The following is a 21574-nucleotide window of genomic DNA, read 5'->3' as shown; positions in this document are numbered from 1 at the left end:
AGTGGGTAAGTTATTCTTTGCTTGCCTGTCAGCTCTTCCTTTAGCCCCTTTCAACACGATAGCATCAATTCAATTCATTTTTATTTTATTTAGATAGGGCCAAATCACAACAACAGTCCACTAAATGTGCTTTATACTGTAAGGTAAAGACCCTACAATAACAAAGTAGTACAATAACAACGAACAAGTACTTGGTGACAGTGGGAAGGAAAAACTCCCTTCAAACAGGAAGAAACATCTGGCAAATCCAGGCTCGGGGAGGGGCAGCCATCTGCTGCGACCAGTTGGGCGTGAAGGGTTGGAGATTGATTATCAATATTAGTTCTTGTGATCATTGCTCGCTGCTGTTTACTGTCAGTTCATCAATAAATTAGTTTAATGCAGCACTGATGTCACACTGTACAACTTTTGACCAGGTCTACAGGGCAGGTTGGGTAGAACGCTAACAATGCATTCATTAATAAAAAGCAGTTGACACAGGTAGTTTACTGTAACAATGGCCGTCTATCAAGACCAGCGAAAATTTGCAGGTCTAAAACAAATGTAGCGAATGCAGTTGGCAAGGGAGTAAAATATTTTGCTTTGAAATACCTTTGTACAATTTCCTATTAGGATTAGAATTTGAAATGAGAGTACAACTCTCATGCAAAAGATGTACTGTGCAGCTTTCTGTTGGTCAGCACCATCAACCCACAAGTTAATGAAAACTTCCACACTTTGCACTGAATTACTTTTCCCTATGCAGCAGTTTTAATACCGTATAGATTATTGCAGTATGTTAAGCCAGTACTGACTGTAAAAAAAATTGCACTAATAAATGAACTCTTTTTTAAGCCTGCAGACTACCTGTGTCCTTCTGCTCTGGCATTTTTTTGTCTGGCTGACTCGTCTGATGAGGAATGTCAGACATGACTGCCTCCTGAACCCACTCATCTGTGGCCCTGACCCTATCAACCATGACACAGCCAGCTCAAACAAATTCCCTCCTTTATATCAGGTTTATTTGGCTGTTACAATGAGCAATGGGGGAGGTGGGGGGTTTGTTGGTTGCTTTTTTGTTTGCCAACTGTTTCCACCGTCCTACGAATTGTTCCGCTGGCTGCTTTCGCAGAGCTGGATGAGCTTTCAAAGATTTGCCAGCAAGAGGTTGCATGGAGGGTTCACATTTCCACATTTCTGCCTTGCTGGATTAAGCCAATTGGGTCTGATAATGTACGTCCAGCGAACACTGACCTGTTTCTCAACTCTGTCCTAAACAACACAATCTGCCAGGAAACAGGAACGTATAAGGGGGGGATCCTGCATAGCATCACCAAACACAAATATATGTATTTGTAGTCTTATGAATCCTTTTTAAATATGACTTTGTTTGAATTTGACTCCTTCAAAGACAATAATCACAAAATCATCAGCCAGGGTTGGATATACACACACACACACACACACACACACACAAACACACACTTTGTGAACAGTGAAATGTGTGCAGTGTTCAACAGGACACGCAGTTGTACAAAATAACGTTTTTCTGGAATCGCAGACTCGATCACTTGGAGTTCCTGCGAGAACAGTGTGCACGGGGAAACCAATCACGTCTATCAAGGTAACTTATTATGACTCACAGTCTTACTGTGCCTGAACTTTGTTGTTACAGAAAAGATTCATCGCAGCCCCATTTTTGTTTTCTCTCACATATTTACTTTGAAGGTCTTTCTCCTTAGACTGACAGAGAAAAGGATAAGAGGAGGGGGAAAAGTGTAGAAGAGGAAAGGATGAAAAGAAATAGATTAAGAGAGAAAGGCTATGTAAATTTATATGTATATATATATATATTTATATATAAAAAGCATAATATCAGTTATCGCTACAAAGGGCCATGGTCTGGAGTTTCACAGTCTTTCATGTACAACAGGCGCGGTAACAGTACCGACTCTTGGTCTCTCTGCTGTGATGACACCTGCCGCTCGGCACTGTGGGAACACAAGGAAAGCAGAGTCCACCCTGTAATGTGTTCGCGACATGCGTGCGCACGTGTGTGTGTGTGTGCGTGTGTTAAGTGTGTAGGTGACACATTTTAATGCTCTGATGACTTATTAAATCCTGTTCCATGCCTTCAATCTGGCCTCGGGTTACAGTCACGTGATCGTGAAGGCAGCAGGGGGCTCCACAGCATGAGGGGAAAAATATTCCCTCAGAGCCCCTTATCTATGCGCTCAGCTGGCCTAGGTGTTTCTTCTCGTGTCCGACTTAGAACCTGCAGTATTACTGCAGTATTAGGTTCTCCTTTTACACCTCCATCCATAACGTGCCCAAACTGCTTGCAGTGCAGCTGATGCCGGCAAAAAACTGTCTCAGGTATACGCTGATATTCATATCCTTTACTCTCACAAGATTGTCACGTGGCCCTCTCCCTCTCAGGTTTTCCTACTTTAAACACCCCCCCGGCTTTTTTCTTCCTTGTTCTCTATCCAAAAATGCCCTCACAATCTGTCTTTGTTAGTGGGATGCTGTCTGCTGTCAACTGTGTTTACGCTTCTGCCAAATGCTTCTCATTTTTAGTGCAGTCTGATCACTTAAAAAGCATCTTAATTCGCTGAATTAATAGAGGTGGATGAAGCACTTTAGAAGACAAGATTTACATGATAACAGTGGCTGCTGCTGCTAATATATCTTATATGAAAAAAACAAGCAAATAGGCTTTGAGAATCCCTTAGAAGATTTGGCCTATTTGCCAGATTTAAGGGGATTTATTTTTATGTTTGAGTCATGTAACCCAGATAGATTCTTACAGCTGGTTGTGCCGGGTTTCTTTTTTTCAGCTGGAGCTTGAGTACAGTTAGTGATCTGATCGAGACTAGCTTCTCGTGGCAGTGCCTCGCGGGCGACAGCAAGGTGTTTGTTCTTTGCGCTCTTTTTGTGGCAGTTTTAGGACTTTTTAAATCCCAGAGCTCTGTAAACTCTAACACGATGAGAGGTCAGAACTCTTACATTTGGTCCACTTTGTAAAAATGTCTGGGCATGTCTCATCTTTGCACACTCAGAAAAAAGGAACACACACACAAAGTCTAAATTAAATTAGTCATTTTGTCTGCTTCCAGCGTGATCATCCTCACCACGGCTACATTAGAACACGGTTGGGTTTTTGGTTTTTTTTTTGCACTATTTATTAATTCTTTTAGAGGAATAGTTCAACAGTTTGTTGCCTGGCAACCTAGTGTGAAGTCTGACATATACCCCCCCACTTAAAACCACAGGATGTCCTTTTTACTCTTAGGTTTCTTTTTTTCCAGAATAAATAAAGTAGATGTAACATCTTAATTAGTGATGTTTTGAGGTCCCTGAAGGCAATTTCATTATTGTTCGATTGCACAGAACTGGGCTAATGGTTCCCCCTCCTGTTTCTAACATTCATTCCATATATTTATTTATTTTTTAGGCTAGGTTAATTATCTGCTGCCTCTAGCATTAAATTTAACACAGAGACATGTAGAGGTGGCATCAGTCTTCTCATATACCACATAGCATGTTGTCTAAAATGTTTTTTAAATGTGCAATTTAATGTTTTTTGAAAACTTAAAGATGTTTCCTGTGTGTGCATGGATTACATTGGTCTTTTTGATGTAGCTGCCATTACTAAAAGTCAAAAGTGTCACGTAAAAGAGCATTTTCAAACCTATTTAATTTTGATGCCAGTTAAATTCACTGGCATCAATAATTAAAAACCCAACTGTGTGGTAACTCTGCGTGTCCGTGTATTTCTGAATGTGTGCATTTTCATCATGCAGATGCTTCGTCCCGGCCTCCCTGTCCCTCCCCTGGGTCAGCTGTCATCACGCAGACGAGATCAGAACAAAATAAAACCAGTGCCACAGCATCCGCTCTCTGTGCTGGAGTTTCTTGTGGAAAAGGGAGACCTTCAGCCGCACAGCTCAAGGAGGTGCGTGTGAAAAGCCACAGTACAAAGCCTTCATGTCTGCAGTCCAAAGCCCAGGGCCCTCATCGTGTGTGTCTGCTGGAAAGCCCTCGGGAGATTTGGGTGTGAATCACGAGGAAGTGTTTTTTCTTCCAAACCCTTCAGTATTTGCTGGACAGGTGAGCACACCTCTTGTCAAGAGGTTTATGGGTAATTGCTGTATTTCTCATTACCCGTGATGCTTCAGTGCCTACAGCTGATCCCTTATATTGCTTCTCAGGTTTGGTTTGTTAAACCAATCCATTTTTTTTATCAGCAGTTTCCCATCTGAGAGCAGTCGCACTGTAATTCTCCAATATCGGTATCATTATGGAGTAGATATTGGCTGTGAGACAACATTCTAATATCACCACAAGTGTAAAGACATCCCTGCTCTGTAGGCTCTTTGTTAGTATGGTTACAGATGCCACCTACTCGGGGGCCGTCCTTTTGACAGCAAAGGTCTTTTAGAGAGATTTCGTCGTGAACTTTGTTTGTGAAACAAGGACCACTCGGACACAGTAAACCAACGACCCTCGACTTCTACACACAAACACACGTGAAGATCTGCACGTTTGAACATCTCAAGAGCTGGTACTGTATCTCCACTCAGAGATTACTCGTGTCACCACTCCACATGCATCCTGTTCCTCTCTTTTTATTTCTTCTTGTCTTTCTCTCTCACACTGTCACCTCTGTCTTGCTGTTGGTCACAAAGTAGGGCTGTGTGGGGAGGAAGTGTTGGCTGTGGCTGTGGCCTCTAGTGCTGTGGAGCTGGTTCGGTTCCAGGATGGTACACTGAGGCCTCTTGTGCCCGTAGGTCTTCCTCCGGCCCACCGTCTCAGTCCCGTCCCAGCCCTTCAGCCCCAGCCCCATCGCATGTGAGGACGCAATTGTATTGGAACTGTACGCCAGTGGGCGGCCCATTGTAGCTGAGCCGTGGCCAATGACAGTCTCAGCAGCCCTGGAGATGCCCAGGGATGTGCCACCTGGCATGGTCCCCGCCATGTGTGCCAGGGAGGTAGCCCCAAGTCCTGGTGGCTTGCTACTGTGGCTGTGAAGATGAGTGTGAGAGCTGTGAGAGCTGTGAGAGCTGTGGGCAGTGTGACCATGGCTGACTTTGGGTTTCTGGCCGTTTGGCTTGTGTCCCCCTCCTCCTCCAGCGGCTATGTGCCGTTCTGTCGGCAGGGTTGAGACAGAGGAGATGCTGGGCATCTCGGTGACGTAAGTGGCCACTGGCTCTGGAGTCAGTGGACCCAAAGAAGTCATAGGAGTCATGGAGGTCATAGGGGTGAGGGAAGTCATAGGAGTCATAGAAGTCATTGGGGTGAGCGAGGTCATGGGTGTCATTGAAGTCATTGGGGTCATGACGTGGTTAATAGGGTTGGCGCTCATAGGGTTTGAAGCCATGGGGTTGGTGGTCATCTGAGGAGTCACTGATGACATGTTGCCCATGGACGCCATGGATGGTCGGGAGTTGCCCATGGGCTGCAGAGGAAGTCCTTTTGCTGGCATCTCTACCATCAGGCGACGCTTGTTGTACAGTTCGCCGTTGTACTTGGCAGCTAAAGGAGAAGAAGAGAAAGAGTAAGAGAAGCAATGAAACACTAAGTGGGCACAAAAAATTGCTACAGAGCAGAGCTTAAATCTTGAATTAAACGATATATACTTTCTTAAATTTGGCCATTTGCCACCATGGAAGATTTTTTTTTATTGAATGAATCAAAAAATAACACTTTCAGCAGTTTGCTGATCAGCCATAAGATAACACATCACTATGAGCACACACAGACAGAAAGCAGAAATATAGATATTGCATCAGTTTTAACACCCACAGTATAAGAAGGTCATATAACAAACCCCTATACTTTGTTAGTCAGCCTCACCTAACTGACCAAGCAGAGTGTCAGGACCACTGCTAACGCCTGCAAGTTAGAGGCCCGTGCTGCTACTGGAGGAGTGAAATCAAAAGAAAAGCCTAGAATCTCTCCTCCAGCTCGCCTCTTCCTCCCTTTTAAAGCCAAGAAAACATCCAATTTTTGCATGGTGGGAAGGAGTTCAACATGAGAAAGAAGGAAGAAATTTTGGGAGAAAGTTGTGAGGCTAATAACTAGGCATGACATGGGTGATTTTTTTCTAACTCGGTGCAAGTTTATTACAGTTATGTCATAAGATTAAGGAAAGATTTCAATCAGACCTCAGTGCACGCTCAACTAGTGGATTTTTGAGAATGCCTTCCAAGTTGTAGACATTTATTTTTGCATTCAGTATTTTTAAACCAGTCAAAAATGTTTTGAAAAGTATTTGGTTATCTGCCTTTACACGTGTGTACACACATATGAACTTGAGAGACATCCATTCTTAATCCATCCATAGTTTTCAGTCATGTGACCGACTAACTAACCAGGCCAGCAAAACATTACAGCATCATGATGGACAATAGTAGATAGTCCCTGGTACTGCAAGACAAACGTGTACTACAAGACTAGTTGGATCATCTATCCATGGAGGAAAAACAAAGATATGAAGAGAAACTATGAATGTTGGTGACTTGTGATCCGTATTTTGCTCCGACAGCTTAATTTAAATCCCTAAAAATGGCGATGTCTCGCCAAAGCTCCAGTTCAGTGACATCTATGTATCTTGTAGAAAATTGCTCACCTTCCACTGCTGCCAAGATGAAAACGTTTAAAGTATGGACAGCTACATGTATTTTTGATCTTGATGGGTAAACAATCTTATTGTGTGGGAGGTAACGAACACGAAATTATTCATCATTAAAGCAAAGGTAAGTGCTACAAAGCTAGCTTAAACGAACTACCAGATGCAAATTTTATATTTTAAAGTATAAATTTTTCACATTAATGTCGTAACATAACATAACAGTAAAGTTGACAGAGTGTTTTCCAAATTCAGGCAAAACATCATCACAGTGCAGTCAGAGAGGTGCAGTTCTCCTGGCAACCAATCGGTTTGCCAGACGCAGAAGTATTATTTCTCCCTCCAGAGAACAATTCTTCTATACTTTGTATAGAAGAATTGTTGAATTGTTTGTCAAAAGTATGAACAAAAAGTCAACCAAAACATAGAATGTGTCTGTTTCCTGACTTACAGACTCCTCTATCTGTTGCATCTTCTATATCTGTGTGTGTGTATCCGTGTGTGTTTCTTCAGCCTTGGAGCAGTCAGCGTTAATGGCTCACATTTATTCCTCTCTCTGTCAGTCAGTGTCACCAAGCTACAGTCTCTCTTATCACTGGCGAAATGTGACCCTTTTTTTTTGTCAGATTCACTTTCACAGTTGAGTCATTACTCTTCAGTCCCTTGTTGCCGCTACGTCCTTGAAGATAAAGTTAACACACTCAGTGAGTTTGCTTTGCCGCTGTAACTATAAATCTAGTTTATCGCTGTGCGAACGCTGAAGAGAAATAACTAACGTGGGCCTGCGAGTGGATAGCAAGCGCAGGCGTGGGGGTTTGTAGGTAAGGGTGGGAGTGGTGGGAGACCACAGCCTCACTAGCTGAGTCGCTGTGAGACTGCCGCTGGGGATCAAACTTGCTCAGGTGACAGGTGAATCAATCCGGCAGTAGTCAGCTCGATGGTACACGCATCCAGCCGTGTACGTGAGTGGAAACGGAAAAATGCCACTGCTACGCAGCGTGGGCTCAGCATGCCTCTGCATGAGAAAAGCAGTGTCCTGCAGAGACTCGCACACATTATACATCAGGGGGAAAAACCGAGAACTGCTTCGTGAAGTCCCACAGTGCCAGTAACATAAAAACCTTATTAGGTTTAGACCAGTATATCAATCTGCTTTTTGTTAGGCAATTAGGTCGTCTACTGCCAATTTAGTGGGGGGATTATTAGTTCTTGAAGTCTCTAAAACGTTTTCAAATTTCCAATGGTTTACCCAAATTTGAAGACCTTTTTTTAGTATTCACTATAAGTGGGTGGATCCTGCTGTCACAGTGCTGCCATCCTAAACAAAAAACATCCATTAGTCTGGGTTTAAATGGAGTTTTCTGTCTGTGAGGTTTATTTTTTTCCCACTCCAGAAACTCTTTGTAACTGTGCAATGGTGTTAGACTGCTTTCTCCTTCACAATAACACCGTGTTCCATGCATCACTGAGACGCAATCAACACCTGTGCTTTCTATTAGCTACTATCTCTGCCGCGGAAAAACAGTACTATCTCTCAAAGTGACTAAGGGTTGGTAATTGTAGTGCATGACTAAAGCTGGCGATGCAAATTACGTGTGCCTCATTATAAAATCCGAGAGATTATGAAATCTGAAATACCTCAGCAGCTAATGGATGGATTTCAATCAAATTTTGATCATGATTTATTCATGGTATCCAAAAGAAGCCAAATGAGTTTTTCCTTAGTGATGCTAGGCGGTTGACATTTTAATATCTTGAGTACTCGAGTAAAACTGAATATCTACTGTGGTCATTTCATTTGTTATATGAAAACATAATTGTATGATTATTATTAGGTTCTTATTAAATGTATTCTACATCACAGTATATTAAAGCCGGCATCTTAGCATATAACTGGCACTTGCAACATGGATGTGTCTCAAGTGTCCTCATTAAAATGAATGTGCATGTGGAGTGCGGCTGCAACAATCAGCTAAAAAAATACAAGAAAAAACAAAGGAGGGTATAATCTGCTTCAAAATCAGCGCTTAACATAGCTGCGCGTTTGCATGGACAAAAAGGCAAAAGAAAGAAAGACACACAAGACAAATAACTAAATGTTAATGCTTTTAGATGTTCTGTTGATTTCTGTCCACTTATGTGCAAGTCTAAAGAAAATGATAATAATAAAACTAGCCCTAATTACCTAGGATTTACTGTGCTTACTGCATTTGGAAAATTGACTTATTAGCCAGCATGTAAGAACAAGAGAATCTTCTTGGATGTAGGACAGTCATTAACTACAGCAGAGCATTTGTACAATAGAAGTGGGCCATAATTGGTCATTTGTACTCAGGCTGAGTTGCAGGCCTGCATCCAGGGATCGTTCTTGGTTGCTTTTTGCCTTGTTTGCTGTTAGAACTCAATAAAGTGACCTTATAGAGATGCACAGAGGGACAGTGGAGATGGCTATTGATTGACAGGTGAGGGCCTTCTCAACTGGATCATCGGCCATTAAAATGGCAGAAGCAATTAAAGAACAAGAGGAAAGGCTGTTATGGGGGATGCTGGGAAAGTAGTGCTTAAGACCTAGTTCCATTTCCAGTTAGTGAGCACACCAGAGCATGTATCAGAGGAGAATTATTTAGCTATTCAGATTTCTTTTGCTGACATTTATTTCCGATCTCTAGCTTGGATGCAACTACTAGTTTGTGGACTACTCACCATCTTGGTGTTTGAAGGGGTCAGATTTAGATTAGATTGATTAACCTGTATTTTAATATCAAGGTTATGCTGACTGATTTACTTTTAGGGCCAGCTGTGTGTCCACTTTAGCAAAAACAGTGTTTGTCATTTCTGCCGTTTTGCGTTTCAGCCTTCGAGATTGCCACTTGCACATTTTCTTTTTGTCTCTGTTATTCCCCCTCACATGCATTTTTCATAGCTTGTGTGTCAATTTCCCATCACTGAACTCAAGGTAATGGCATTTTGCCTCCTGGAATCCTGGGTGCCTGTGTGTACAGGTTTCCAATCATTTCATAGGTGAATCTTTGAATACCACTTGGAAAATGGAAAACTGTCAGTCAACCATGAGCCTGAAGGGAAGAGACCTCCGTTCAATTATAGAAATGGAATCAAATATGAGCCCCTGTAAAGGAGGATCAAGATTAGCAGCCCAATGGTTCTTTAAGGAGCGATATGGAGCTTGATGAATTGAGGGTGGGGTGGAGTCAGGGTGAAGAAGAGATAATGGGAAAGAAAGACAAAAGAAGCAAAAAGCAAAGATGAGATAAAAATGCAGAGGGCAGGAGATGGCTGATAAAGGGACTGATATAAAGAAGAAAACGGAGTTCATGGGAAAATGGGAGCGGTGGGAGGGACGAGTACGACGGCTACAGAAAGGTACTGGAGGAGGGTGTGAGTGAAGAAAAGTAAAGAGGCTTGTAAAAACCCAAATAAAATAAAAGTGCTTATTGTTAATGAACCTCATGAGTAGTTTTGTACATTTTATCACATTAACTTAAATGATGAAACTTTATGTTACCTCCAGACAATTTGAGAGCCATGCTGCACAGCTTTTCATATTGATTTTATGGTCCACAGGCTGTCACTGCTTTCAGACCGTGTCAGTACATTAAAAAAGTCAACTTGCTGAGAGTTAATACTTCCTTAGAAAAACAATTCACCATAGAAATCATAAAATCAATGAAGTTATAGTTGGAAACCTAAACAGGAAAAGTGTGAAGTTTTCTTGTACATGCCAACAATAAAAAAGGATTACATACCCCAACTTTCAAATCAAAAAAAGTTACAGTATAGTAAAGCAGTGTATCATCTCTCAATCACAGGAAAACAACTGCTTCTGTTCCAAGAAAAAAAGAAAAAAAATGATCCCCAACTGCTGGCGGATGTCATTACGACTAACTGTGGGCAGAGTTATTTCCTTTGGCTGAACAGAGCTGGCTGGAAGTTTTGTAAAGCGTGCCAGTGTGTGCTGGTTGGCCAGTCTTGTTTATTAGTGCTGGAGTCGTATTAGCCTTTGGGTGATGACATTTCATTTTGCAAAGCTAATTCTTAAGCTGTCAAATCCAAAATGCACCCAGATCCGTGCTTTCATTAAAGATAAAAAGCCAGAGAATCCTGCTGAGTTCTGCATTGTGTTTCTCATAAAACACAGCATAACTGCCTCCTATCTTCTACAACAAGTTTGACACTGAACGCTGATGTTTGTGTCAACCTTTTCTGTTTGTAGTTAAAGTTCTCTGCCGTGATATACTGGAATGGGATATAGTGAATGTGCTAATGTGGACTGGTTCTTATATAATGCATACGACATTCACACAAATTCATGCAGTGGTTTCTGTCTAGCATTCACATCCCAACTTGGGGTTCAGTATTTTGCGCAAGTATACTTCACCATGCGGACTGGAGCCGATTAGTGGACGACCTGCTCTACCTCCTCAACTACAGCCACCCCATCTCCACCCTGGACAGGTTTCCAAGTCCTTAACAGGACTAAAAAGGCAACTATTCATGGTCATAGTCACCCCGCACTCAGTTCAGAGTAACCAGTCAACCTAATATGTATGTCTTTGGAATTTGGAAGGAAGCATGAGGATTTGGACCCCTGCACAAATAGGGTAAACATGCAACTTCCACACAGAAAACCTGGCTGATGAGAGGTTTAAACCCAGAACCTTTACTGAACATGTAGCACATATAGTTTTAATACTTTTTTAAAAAGACTTTTAAAAAACTTCATCAGGACCTTTCAGTTTGTAAAATGATTTATTTATTAATTTTGACATCTGTAATAGTTTATATGTGACAAGATTTCTGTGTTACCACAAAAAGCTGCAGAAGACAGGAATATTAAGACACTCCGGCCGAAAAGAGCAGGAATAACAACAAGTATCGCATTGATTACATCAGGAACAGCATGAATATGGGGGCTAGGATGAAGGTGGGTTACAAAGCAGCTTGCAGATGTGAAATGGCTGTAGATTTGTAGTTACAGCGGCAAAGCGGCAGAGGATAGACAAAGTAACTTATATTGTGTATCCTCTGTTTAATTCAATTCAGTTTTATTTATATTTTGGCGTTATTTATTTTTAACGTCAAATCAAAACAGCAGTTGCCTGAAGGCGCTTTATATTTTAAGATAGAGACCATGCAAGACCTTTATTAGATTTGCCAATTGGATGTGTATTAAATGAATCATAAATTGATTTGGACTTGCAATAGATTCATAAAATGCTACATTTTTGTAGAAACTCCCCCCATCAGAACCACTTTTGTCTACCAGTTCTGGCAGCTGGGGATTAAACTGGCAAGGCCTCTGCCCCTGATCGATGCCTGATCCACATAGTACTAGACCTCTATAGCCCACCCTGCGGCTAGTGGGGATAGAACTGGGCAGATCCATATGACTCATTTAAGGTGAGCCCAGCACTATAGCGCCATGGACTAATGGCCCCTTTAAAAAAGTAAGCATATATGCTGCACTGACAGCTAGGGTTCGCAAATGGACCACAATTTGTGCACCTGCTCTTGGGCTTTACATAAACTATATGCGCTGGTTGAAGTGGTGACGCTATATTGGTCACACGGTAAATGACTACAGCGAAAGCTTGCTTTGTTCAGCAAACCATTCTTGCACAGTTGGAAACAATGGGTATCAAAGCACAGTGACACCAACAGACACTTGCTATCAGCTCAAAGCAGTCTGGCCTTTCTCCTCTGACTTCTAGCATCAACAAGCCCAGAGAACTGCTGCTCACTGGATATTTTCTCTTTTGCAGACTATTCCCTAAAAATTCAAGTAGATCAGCAGGCTCTGAACGAGTCAGACCAGCCTCTCTTGTAGGAATAATTCTTAATGGAGAAAACAAAAAAAAAATTTACTATTCACAACACAAATGCTTGGGTATTGGTCATCTCTTAATGTTGGACTTACAGGATATAGATGCAGGCTGAATGTCTTTAGGCCGCTTTTTTTTTTTTTTTTTTACATTTATTTTTAACATTTCCAAGGAAACAGTTTGAAAACCAGTTTTTTCAGTTTGTATTCTTATAGCATAAATTTCCATAACACTGCTAGAATTCTTTTGTACCTATTATCCATCAACCTGCCTCATCTGTTTTCCCAACAGATAGAGATTTCGTTCATTTCCCACAATGCCGCGCACAATCCCCAGAGCATGTGTTGCATCCATCTGTTGGGTTTATGTGCAGTAAGACGAAGGAAAAAACTTTTTGAGAAACAGTGGGTTTGTATGCTGCACTCAAACTGCAGCACAGTTTGCGATTGCAGTGCACGGATGTGTTCAGGGGAAATTGGCTTGTCTGATGAATTTTTATTCCTCGTTGAATATTGGCACGAAATTTTGAGTTAAGAAAGAATGGTTGGATTCTCGCAGACTGACACCAAGATGTTTTCTGCTGGCGTTTTAGATAACTGAACAATTTCCTGCAATCAAACACAACTGCGGCTGTGCTGAAAATATCTAGACATCCTCTGATGTCTATATTCGGCCACTTCTCTGGGAATTATAAAAATAGACCATCAAACAATAAAGTTGCCAAGTTCAGGACTCAGGCATGACAGCATTAACCACTATTTTCACTCCTGTGCTTTTATTGGTGTAATCCTTTAAGCTTAAAAATGATGCGTTCATTTACCGCTTGGTATTCATTGCTCATTCAAGTCTTTCTCTGTTGTCAATTTCGCTGGCAGTTACATATACTGCTACCATAATAATGACACGTCTTCTTCTTGCTTCAGGGGCACAAAGTATTACTCAGCACAAACAAGCAGGATAATCTATTACTGTAACATGTCTGGAGATGAGTCAGGGCCACAGTAGTGTAGGGAATACCACTGACAATACAGGATGCATTTGTCATCACAATCAGTTTTACTTTGTGCTGCTGGACATGCTGGACAGATAGGCTTTTCAAAAAAAAGAACAAAACACGATCTATCCGGTCATTTTTCAAATAAAAGCGAGCGAATGCAGACAAATAGCATCCCGTAGCTGTTTATACAGACATCTAGATGCATTTGTAGATTGTATCTGTCGTGAGTGGGCTGAATTCTGAATCTAGTGAAGGCAGAGTACCTGTCTAGCATAAACAAGCTGACAAACGCTCGCTGGAAGCACTTGCGTGTCGGCCTCGAATGAATTCAGATTATGAAATAGCAATGTGACTGCCAAAGAACGTATGGTGATGAGGCAACTTTAGATCAGCTGCTACAGCCGCTGACTCACTGGATTTGGTGGCATGCATGAAAGTGTATCCACTGTGCTGATATTAAACACGGCCAGCATCAGGAGAAGGTCATCTTAAAGTGAGGGGGAAGGAAACTGATTTTAGACAATGGGGAGGCTGCCCGAAGCCCTCTAAAAGGTAAATAAGGATTATTTTGAACTGGGAGCTTAAACTGTGAGGATGTTCCCATCTTGTAGAGTCCAACAAGGAACACGTGGAGTAGAAGATGACTATATTTATTCCTCTTTAAGTCCTAAACTTTTGCACAGCCTATGACATTACTGTACCTGTGTGAGTGGCTCACATCATTGGTGGTGTTGTGCTAAACATGGATTTTTTGGCACAACACCACTAAGGATGTGAGCCACTGTTTTTATGTGATATTTTTGTATAATACGTTTGCTTAAACTGGTAAATCTATAGGCTACATTTCCTCTTGTCCATTGTAATAGCTTTGGAATTCTAAATCCAGGAATTTGCTGAGATTTTTCAGTCCCTACATTGATGCTATGTTTATTATTCCTTATACTAAGGTGCCGATTGTTATTCTGTCACTGATAAATTCAAAAACAGTGGCGAAAAAGTTGCTGGATATGCACAGAAGGCATTAACAACACTGAACAGATCAGTCACAGTAGTTGCGGACTGACCTGAAGTGTAGTTACATTTCTAGGGAGGTGCACGGCATACGATTTCAAAATAAATTTGAGGTTGCGGCGTAGCTATGGTGTAAATTTCCCATTAAATAAATCCCCAGTAAGCAGGAGAAAAATATTTATGTATAAGCTGTTTATGTCTTACACCACATCCAGGTTAGCGATGCAGTGAAAAAACCACTGTCAATTATGTGTGCAGTGTGCTTGCTGTTGTTTAGAGCCTTCCCAGAGTAAAAAAACCACCTGGTGCTATTTGAGTTTGTGTTTCAGGGGCTCAAAAAGCATTCAGTAAACTATACTACAAAAAAAGTCACTTATAGGAGCCTGGGTTTTCCTTTTTCTTGAAATTCACTGCCAACTTGGGATGAATCACGATGACTCCACTAACAAGGCAGGCCCAGCCTTAGGTTTCACTGCTAATCTACACACTGCTATAGTCGTAAGAGTTACCAACAGAACAACATCAGGCTTACTGCCTACCACAAACTGTAAAAATATTCTCCTTCATCTAAACTCCCCTCCACTAAAAAAAAAAAGAAACTTGGCAGTCACTCACCTACAGCCTTCAGAGAGGCGTACTTGTTGAGATCCTTGTTCTGCTGTTGCTGCTGCTGCTGTTGGTGGAGCTGTTGCTGTTGCTGGTGCTGTTCATAGACGTGAGACAGCTGGCCGAGGGCAGGGTAAGGGTGCTGCTGGCCCATGTTTGAAGCCGGTCCCACGTTGTTGTTAATCTGGCCACCCTCTGTGAACAGGGACATGAGACAGCGCAAGGTTACAATAACATTTAAAGCTCCAGTCCAGCACCAGAGGAGCCCTCGCTGGTCAAATGATTGGTGAAACTCTCATTCACATTTTCCAGAATCTACTTACATAACCTAATTTCTTTTTTTAAATTATTATTTTTTAATACATGATTTCTTGGCTGAGATATTTTGTGCCTTGCTCTCAACTAATATACACTCATTTCTATCTTTTGGGATTTTACCAGTAGATTTCCATGACACGCTCTTACATTTATGTCACCATTACAACTGAAATATTCCTCCTGGAATAAAAAATGTCTTTATTAGTCCAGAGATTTTCTTTGCACATCTGATGAATTAGTCTAAATCTGCCAGTTGGACTGTGCTACTTCTCTCAGAGGTCCTTTATGTAGCCTCACTCATCATGATTCAGAACTGTCTGTCTCAGAACTGCTTTAATATTGCAATGTCTTGAACAAGGGTGTCATATATGAGGCTCGGGGCCCAGAATGGGCCCAGCACAGGTTCAAGTCTGGCCCCCTGGAGAGATTTGGAAAATGTGAATGAGGGTCTAAGTTTGGGCTTTAAAATGCATTTTAATACATTTCGCAGCTTTGCCTGATAAAGACCTCCCCCATCGCCATTCATGCTAGCTCAAAGAAGTCTGCAATAGATAAACAATGGATGACAGAAAAGTTGCTGTTTTTCCCTATCTGCTACATGAATGTCTCCTTTTTACAACGGGTCCACAAGATTAAAAAGGAACAAAAAAAAGGAGAGTGTTTGTGAATTTATCAAAATGTTCTGTTTTATAACAACAAGACAGTCTGGCCAATGAGCTACCAGAACTTTCTCTGTAAGTTTACACATATATTTCTTACAGCTTAAGCCCAAAAAGTTGTGAAGTCACATTTCTTTCATTTACTACAGCACCATTTCCTGATTTTGACTATAGGCTTGAAAGACTGTTGGACTATAGGATTGAAAGTTTTTCAGTGAGTGCAAAGTTACTTAAAGGAAATATATCAAGCATTTATTGGTACCTTTAGACTTTTTTTTTTATCATAAAAAGAGCTTTTTCTGTTTTCATATCATTTGACTGTATTTCAAATGCCAACCCTCCAGAATCATTTGATCACATGTACTCCAGCATATTCTCTAAATCAGCAGAGATTTACCAACTGGTGCTCACCAGGTGGTTGCTAACCAGTCTCTACGCCTTCGTGACTGCAGCCTGAGTCACATCAATAAGACATTCTTTTCTTTTTAGATTTCTGAGTGATTTTATTACATGTAAATGAGCTGAAATCACAGCACAACTGTTGTCCTTCGAAAGCAACAGGCATCAGTTCTAATGGGATGCTTTTGCAGCCAACAGAACAGCATTTTTTGTTCTTTGTTTATAACACAGACATTTTAGAGTTATAGTTAGCAGAAGTGGGTCTAGCTAAGGAATATCGACTGTGGAGCCGCATCTGGATTTGCTCAGTGTTAGTTAGAGTGTGCTAAACTAAGCATTAGGTGGGTTTTATATCAGTTTGCTAGACTGCGTCATAGATGGACTGGACAAGTAACAAACTTTGACATGGGGCTATTAGACTCAGCTCACTTTGCTATTTCATTACGAAAGAAAACAAAGGAAAACAAAGGTGGGCAGATTAATGCTACCATGTTTATAGTGGTAAACATGGTAGCAAACTTGGAAAACCCTTTAAAACTACATAATGAACAGTTATATGTATTAACAATAAACCCACAGTAAGTGCATAGTATATTTGTTCTTCTCAAGTTTTAAGTGAGCCTCACGAGCTAATGATGACCTACTTTACTTCCTGAGAGACATATTTTATATAAAGGCCAGACGACATCCCAAGGTCTGACATGCACATGCTCCAAAATCAGTGCCCTCCTCAGTCAAGCTAGTACAATTATTACCAGAATATTTAACATGGGCACGGCTGTTCCTATTTTCAATACAAAATTAATTAGACTTAATTTTACTTATAGTTATCAAATCACTTCAGTTGTATCCAGCTGAGGTAGCTCAGTCACTTTTTTGGACCAGCCTGGACCTCTGGGGCCCGTCCATAATGCAGAGGGTGAATACAGATAAGTAATGGAAGAAAAATTCAGTAAATTTCCTAAAACATGGGAAGAAACTTTTAAAGTACAATAAGAGGATTTCAAAGAGGTTCATGAAAGAACAAATTCTCAGTTAAAGTCAGTTTAAAAAACAAATATAAAGAGATTATTTTAACAAATACAGGGATTAAGAGGAGTGTTAATCACACGGTTTATAGCTTGATGTAAAAATGTCGTTTTGTTGTTTTGGTTTATTTATATTGTTTTTTTGTGTGCATTATATGTGTGTCTATAGTTATACATGTATATTATCTGATTGTATATCAACGAACATTGATTGTAAATGACTGAATAGTCTTAAGGGGCATAGAATCAAATAAGCAAACGTCATCCTACTGTTTTCCAGCATGTAAACTGTGTTGAATACAGAGAAAGTCATTGTATGTCGATGTTTTTAAGGCTTTCTTATGTTTAGTCATTCGCTCAATTGCATATTATTATTTTAAGTGTTTCAAATTTCAACCATTTATCCATTATTTTCAGCCAACTACATATCCCTTATATTTAGTCGGCCAAATTAAACATTTATCCATTACCTTTAATTAGCTTCAATTTAACAATTTGTCCGGTTACTTTCAGTTAAGTATGACTCACTAATCTCTTCAGAAATCCTGGGGCAACTTTTAGCACTTCATCTCGCTATTGCTATATTGCACAGAAGCATGTGACTGCATTTCCCTTATTTATTTATTTATTGCTTAATGCTTATGGTGTAGGAAGTAGCAGATGTCTTATATTAATTACAGTATTGCAGAATTGGCTAACTGTAATGTCTTCCTCTAATTAAATAAGTGATAATTAGATTTCAGAAGATGTGCAGTGGGTTGAGAAATGGGCAACTGCTCTACCAGAGCTGCACAGTCTGACTTTAAACTGCAGCCGAATGTTAAAACACAATGTGGGAATTGTTCTCTCGCTGCACTGAGCCTGACAGATAATTGCAAACTCCTGTTACTGAAGTCAAAGGTATACTTACTAAGTGAATACATTCTCTTAAAAGCCCCAATGCTGTCACTTGATAATTTGAGAAGGAAAGTAAACGTTACGAGACAAGAGAGCAAGAGTGAAGAATTAGAGTGGAAAAAGTGAAATGCGGAAAATGGAGAGGATACGTGAGGAGAAAAGAGAGAAAACGTCTCAAACGATGCTGACAGAGATATGAGGATGGTTTGTAAATATCGAAAGAAGCTAGACAAAAAAAGGTAATCATTAAGGTAAAAAATACAGGGCAAACAGACAAGGAAAACATGGATATTGTCATGGTCCTGGGCCATATTGGCCCAGTATTCTTAGTTTTCGTGTGTTTTGTGTTTATGCCTTGGTTCCTAGGTTGTTCTGTTAAGATGTTCCTTATTTGATTACCCCCTGTGTGCCCCTCTATGTATCTGTGAGCCCTCGTTTCCCCTCCTTGTGTTTTATTCCATGTTTTCCCCAGGCCGTTATGTCCGTGCTCTCCCCGTGCTCTCTCTCCTCCTGTCTGAACCTCTGTGTACTTCCTGTTTTACTTTGACAGTCTCTCGTCAGTAAGCGTCTTACTCCTGCCGTGTCTCGTTACGATTATCTGTGTCAGCTGTGTTCCCCGTGTGTTCCCACTTCCCTCGTTAACCCTCTGTGTATTTATGTCCGCGTCTCCCGCAGTTCAGTGTCGTGTTCTCCCTCATGACTGTGCGCCCCTCCGTGTGTTTCCTCGTGAGTCAGGTCCTTTGGAACTTCCCAGTTTAGTTTCATATTATTTTGTATCGCCTTTATCTTCTGTCAGCAATAAAGCTGTATTTTGTGTTCAGTCCTGTTTTCCCGTGAGTTTGCGTTTCGGTCCTCATCCTGCCTGCACACAGCCTAATCATGACAGATATTCCCAGTCCCCCTCTCGCTTTTCTTTTAGCACCTCTTAAAGGTGTTCATACAGATGGCAAACTGAGGTGGGGAAACTGTGAAGCCTCAGCCCGACAACATCGATTTCCTCGAGTCATTTTCTCCCTGTTTCATCTCATCGTCGAGGTTTCGAGTCACAGGGTGAGCTCAAAGTCCTTAAAATCTGCACAGCTCAATTGTCAAAGCGAAGCAAGTTCTCTTCTTACTAATTAAACACTTAAGCCCTGGCGCAGGCTCAAACCGCACGCACTCTTAACAGACACTGTGACTGACAAGGTACGGCGAGAGTGGAGACAATTAAAAAGAGCATCAAAGTGAGAGCCAGTGTGAGGCGTTGTAGAAAAGACTGAGACACGAGATTCCTTGATGTGATGAAATGTCCCACGGTGTTGTGTGAAATGAAACATGGACCCACATCCTAGTTTGGATAGATAACAGCGGCCTGGAAAATGCAAGGTCGAGTCATTTTCTGAGAAATTTATTGGACTTGCCAAATACACAGATGACGATGATGCGCTTGTCGGTTAAATACTTTGGGATTTACTGTAACGGTTTGGCAATGCGGGTTCACTTAAGGCGAGATGACTTTCACTGCAAAAAGTGAGGCTGTGTTGGGCGGGAGGGGTAAACTGTGAGGAAGAGAAGGAGAGAGACAACCATGACTAAGGAAGAAACAGCAGCGAAGAACTGAGTTATGATCCCGAAGCGCTCGCTCTCTCTCTCTCAAGATAAAAGCTGGTAGGCTGTTTTATTTTTCATGTGAGGCCAAAATGGCTGGGGTCAACAATTTTCTCATTTCATAATGGATTTTGTCTAGCTGAGGAGCACATTTGTAAAATTCAATACCCCATCAAAGCACAGGTGCACCTACCCTCTGCCATGAGCTCATTCAGCTCCATGAAACAGTCATGCCCTTCTAAAATTGTGATTGTATGTAAACGCTTTGGTTTACTCAAATTTAATTTTTATTTATATATGCTGCCATTTAACAACATCTGCCTCAAGTGGCTTTATATTGTAAGATAAAGACCTTAAAATATTACAAAGAGAACCCGAACCCTCAGACAATCCCCTATAAGCAAGCACTTGGCAACAGTGTGGAAGAAGAACTCCCTTTTAACAGGAACCAGAACAGGGAGGTGCAGCCATCCGCCACAAACGGCTGGAGGATGAGGAGAAAGGATGAAAATTCAGAGCATGCAGGACAAAACACAAAGTAAGGGAGAGAGCAGACATTCAGTAGTGTCTCTCTCTGAAGTGCTCAGTGCATCATGGAAAATGCCGTGGCATAACTTATGGCCCCAGTATATCTGCAGCATTGGTTGCTTCACGTGCTGCCAGTAACGCCATCACACATGCACATCAGAGCAGGCTGATATGACCAAAAATATCTATCACAATATACATTTGAAAATTTGCGATAACGATATAGCTGATGATATAATTGACACTAGACAACATATTTTACAACTCCACAACTTTATTAGTGCAAAAAAAAAAAAACATCAATGTATTTTCCCTTAAACAAGCAGCTGTTTTTCATGTGCATTAAAGTTATATAAAAATTTAACAGTGCAAATGCAAATTCCTTGCTGACAGTTTAACCAAAAGGCATTTCCAGTGGAAATTCAATTCAATTCAATTCAATTTTATTTATATAGCGCCAAATCACAACATAAGTCGCCTCAAGGCGCTTATGGCCGACATATCCTCAGCATAACCATGTATAATATCCACAAAACTTAAAAAGACGTTATACACACACAATACGGTAATATTATGTTGAAGCACCGTACGTATCACTCCGCGAGGCTCCCGCCTACGATAGCCGTAATGCTCTGACAATCCATCAAGCAGTGCGAGTTCGTAGCTTAGCAAAGTTGTACTGAAACATTTGACAGATTTTCAAGCGCCGTGTACCACATAAAATCGTTTCGAGGTCAGTAAACACAACCAGAATTCATACATAAGGCACACGGGATTATAAGGGGCACTGTTGATTTTCAGAAAAATCAAAGGACGGTAATAACGACGGCCCGCTAGCATGCTCTACCAAAAATAGTGCTTTGTTGTGTATCTGATGGACGAAAGCCAAACCAGTTCCACACCACTGAAGTTGCAGCACTTTTACAAACCAATTCTGGTTCATCCGTTTCATTCAACGACCCGCTTTCACCCTTCTCATTCTGCATCGCCGCCATGCTTTTTCCGCCATGTGTGTATGAAAACAAAGGCACTGCGCATGCGCGTTTTACCCATATTCTATGGCGATATTTCATTTTCTTATCGTTGCCCAA

At 41.1% G+C, this 21574-nt stretch overlaps 1 protein-coding gene across 1 annotated transcript in view; it reads right to left on the bottom strand.

Annotated features, from left to right (window-relative positions):
* Nucleotides 1-244: 244 nt before the first annotated feature.
* The window catches only part of shisa9a (shisa family member 9a), a 60253-nt gene continuing 38923 nt past the window's right edge, over nucleotides 245-21574 (bottom strand). The window contains exons 3-4 of the mRNA XM_005721757.1: nucleotides 15077-15262; nucleotides 245-5517 (exon numbers count right to left, since the gene is read on the bottom strand). Of these exons, the coding sequence (XP_005721814.1) occupies nucleotides 4634-5517; nucleotides 15077-15262 (1070 nt within the window). The 3' untranslated portion in view covers nucleotides 245-4633. The remainder of the gene's footprint in view (nucleotides 5518-15076; nucleotides 15263-21574) is intronic.

Source organism: Pundamilia nyererei, unplaced genomic scaffold (assembly GCF_000239375.1).
Source record: "Pundamilia nyererei isolate P.nyererei 1_Seehausen unplaced genomic scaffold, PunNye1.0 scaffold00005, whole genome shotgun sequence".
In the NCBI taxonomy this organism is placed as follows: domain Eukaryota; kingdom Metazoa; phylum Chordata; class Actinopteri; order Cichliformes; family Cichlidae; genus Pundamilia; species Pundamilia nyererei.
This window is presented reverse-complemented; position numbering and strand designations above follow the sequence as displayed.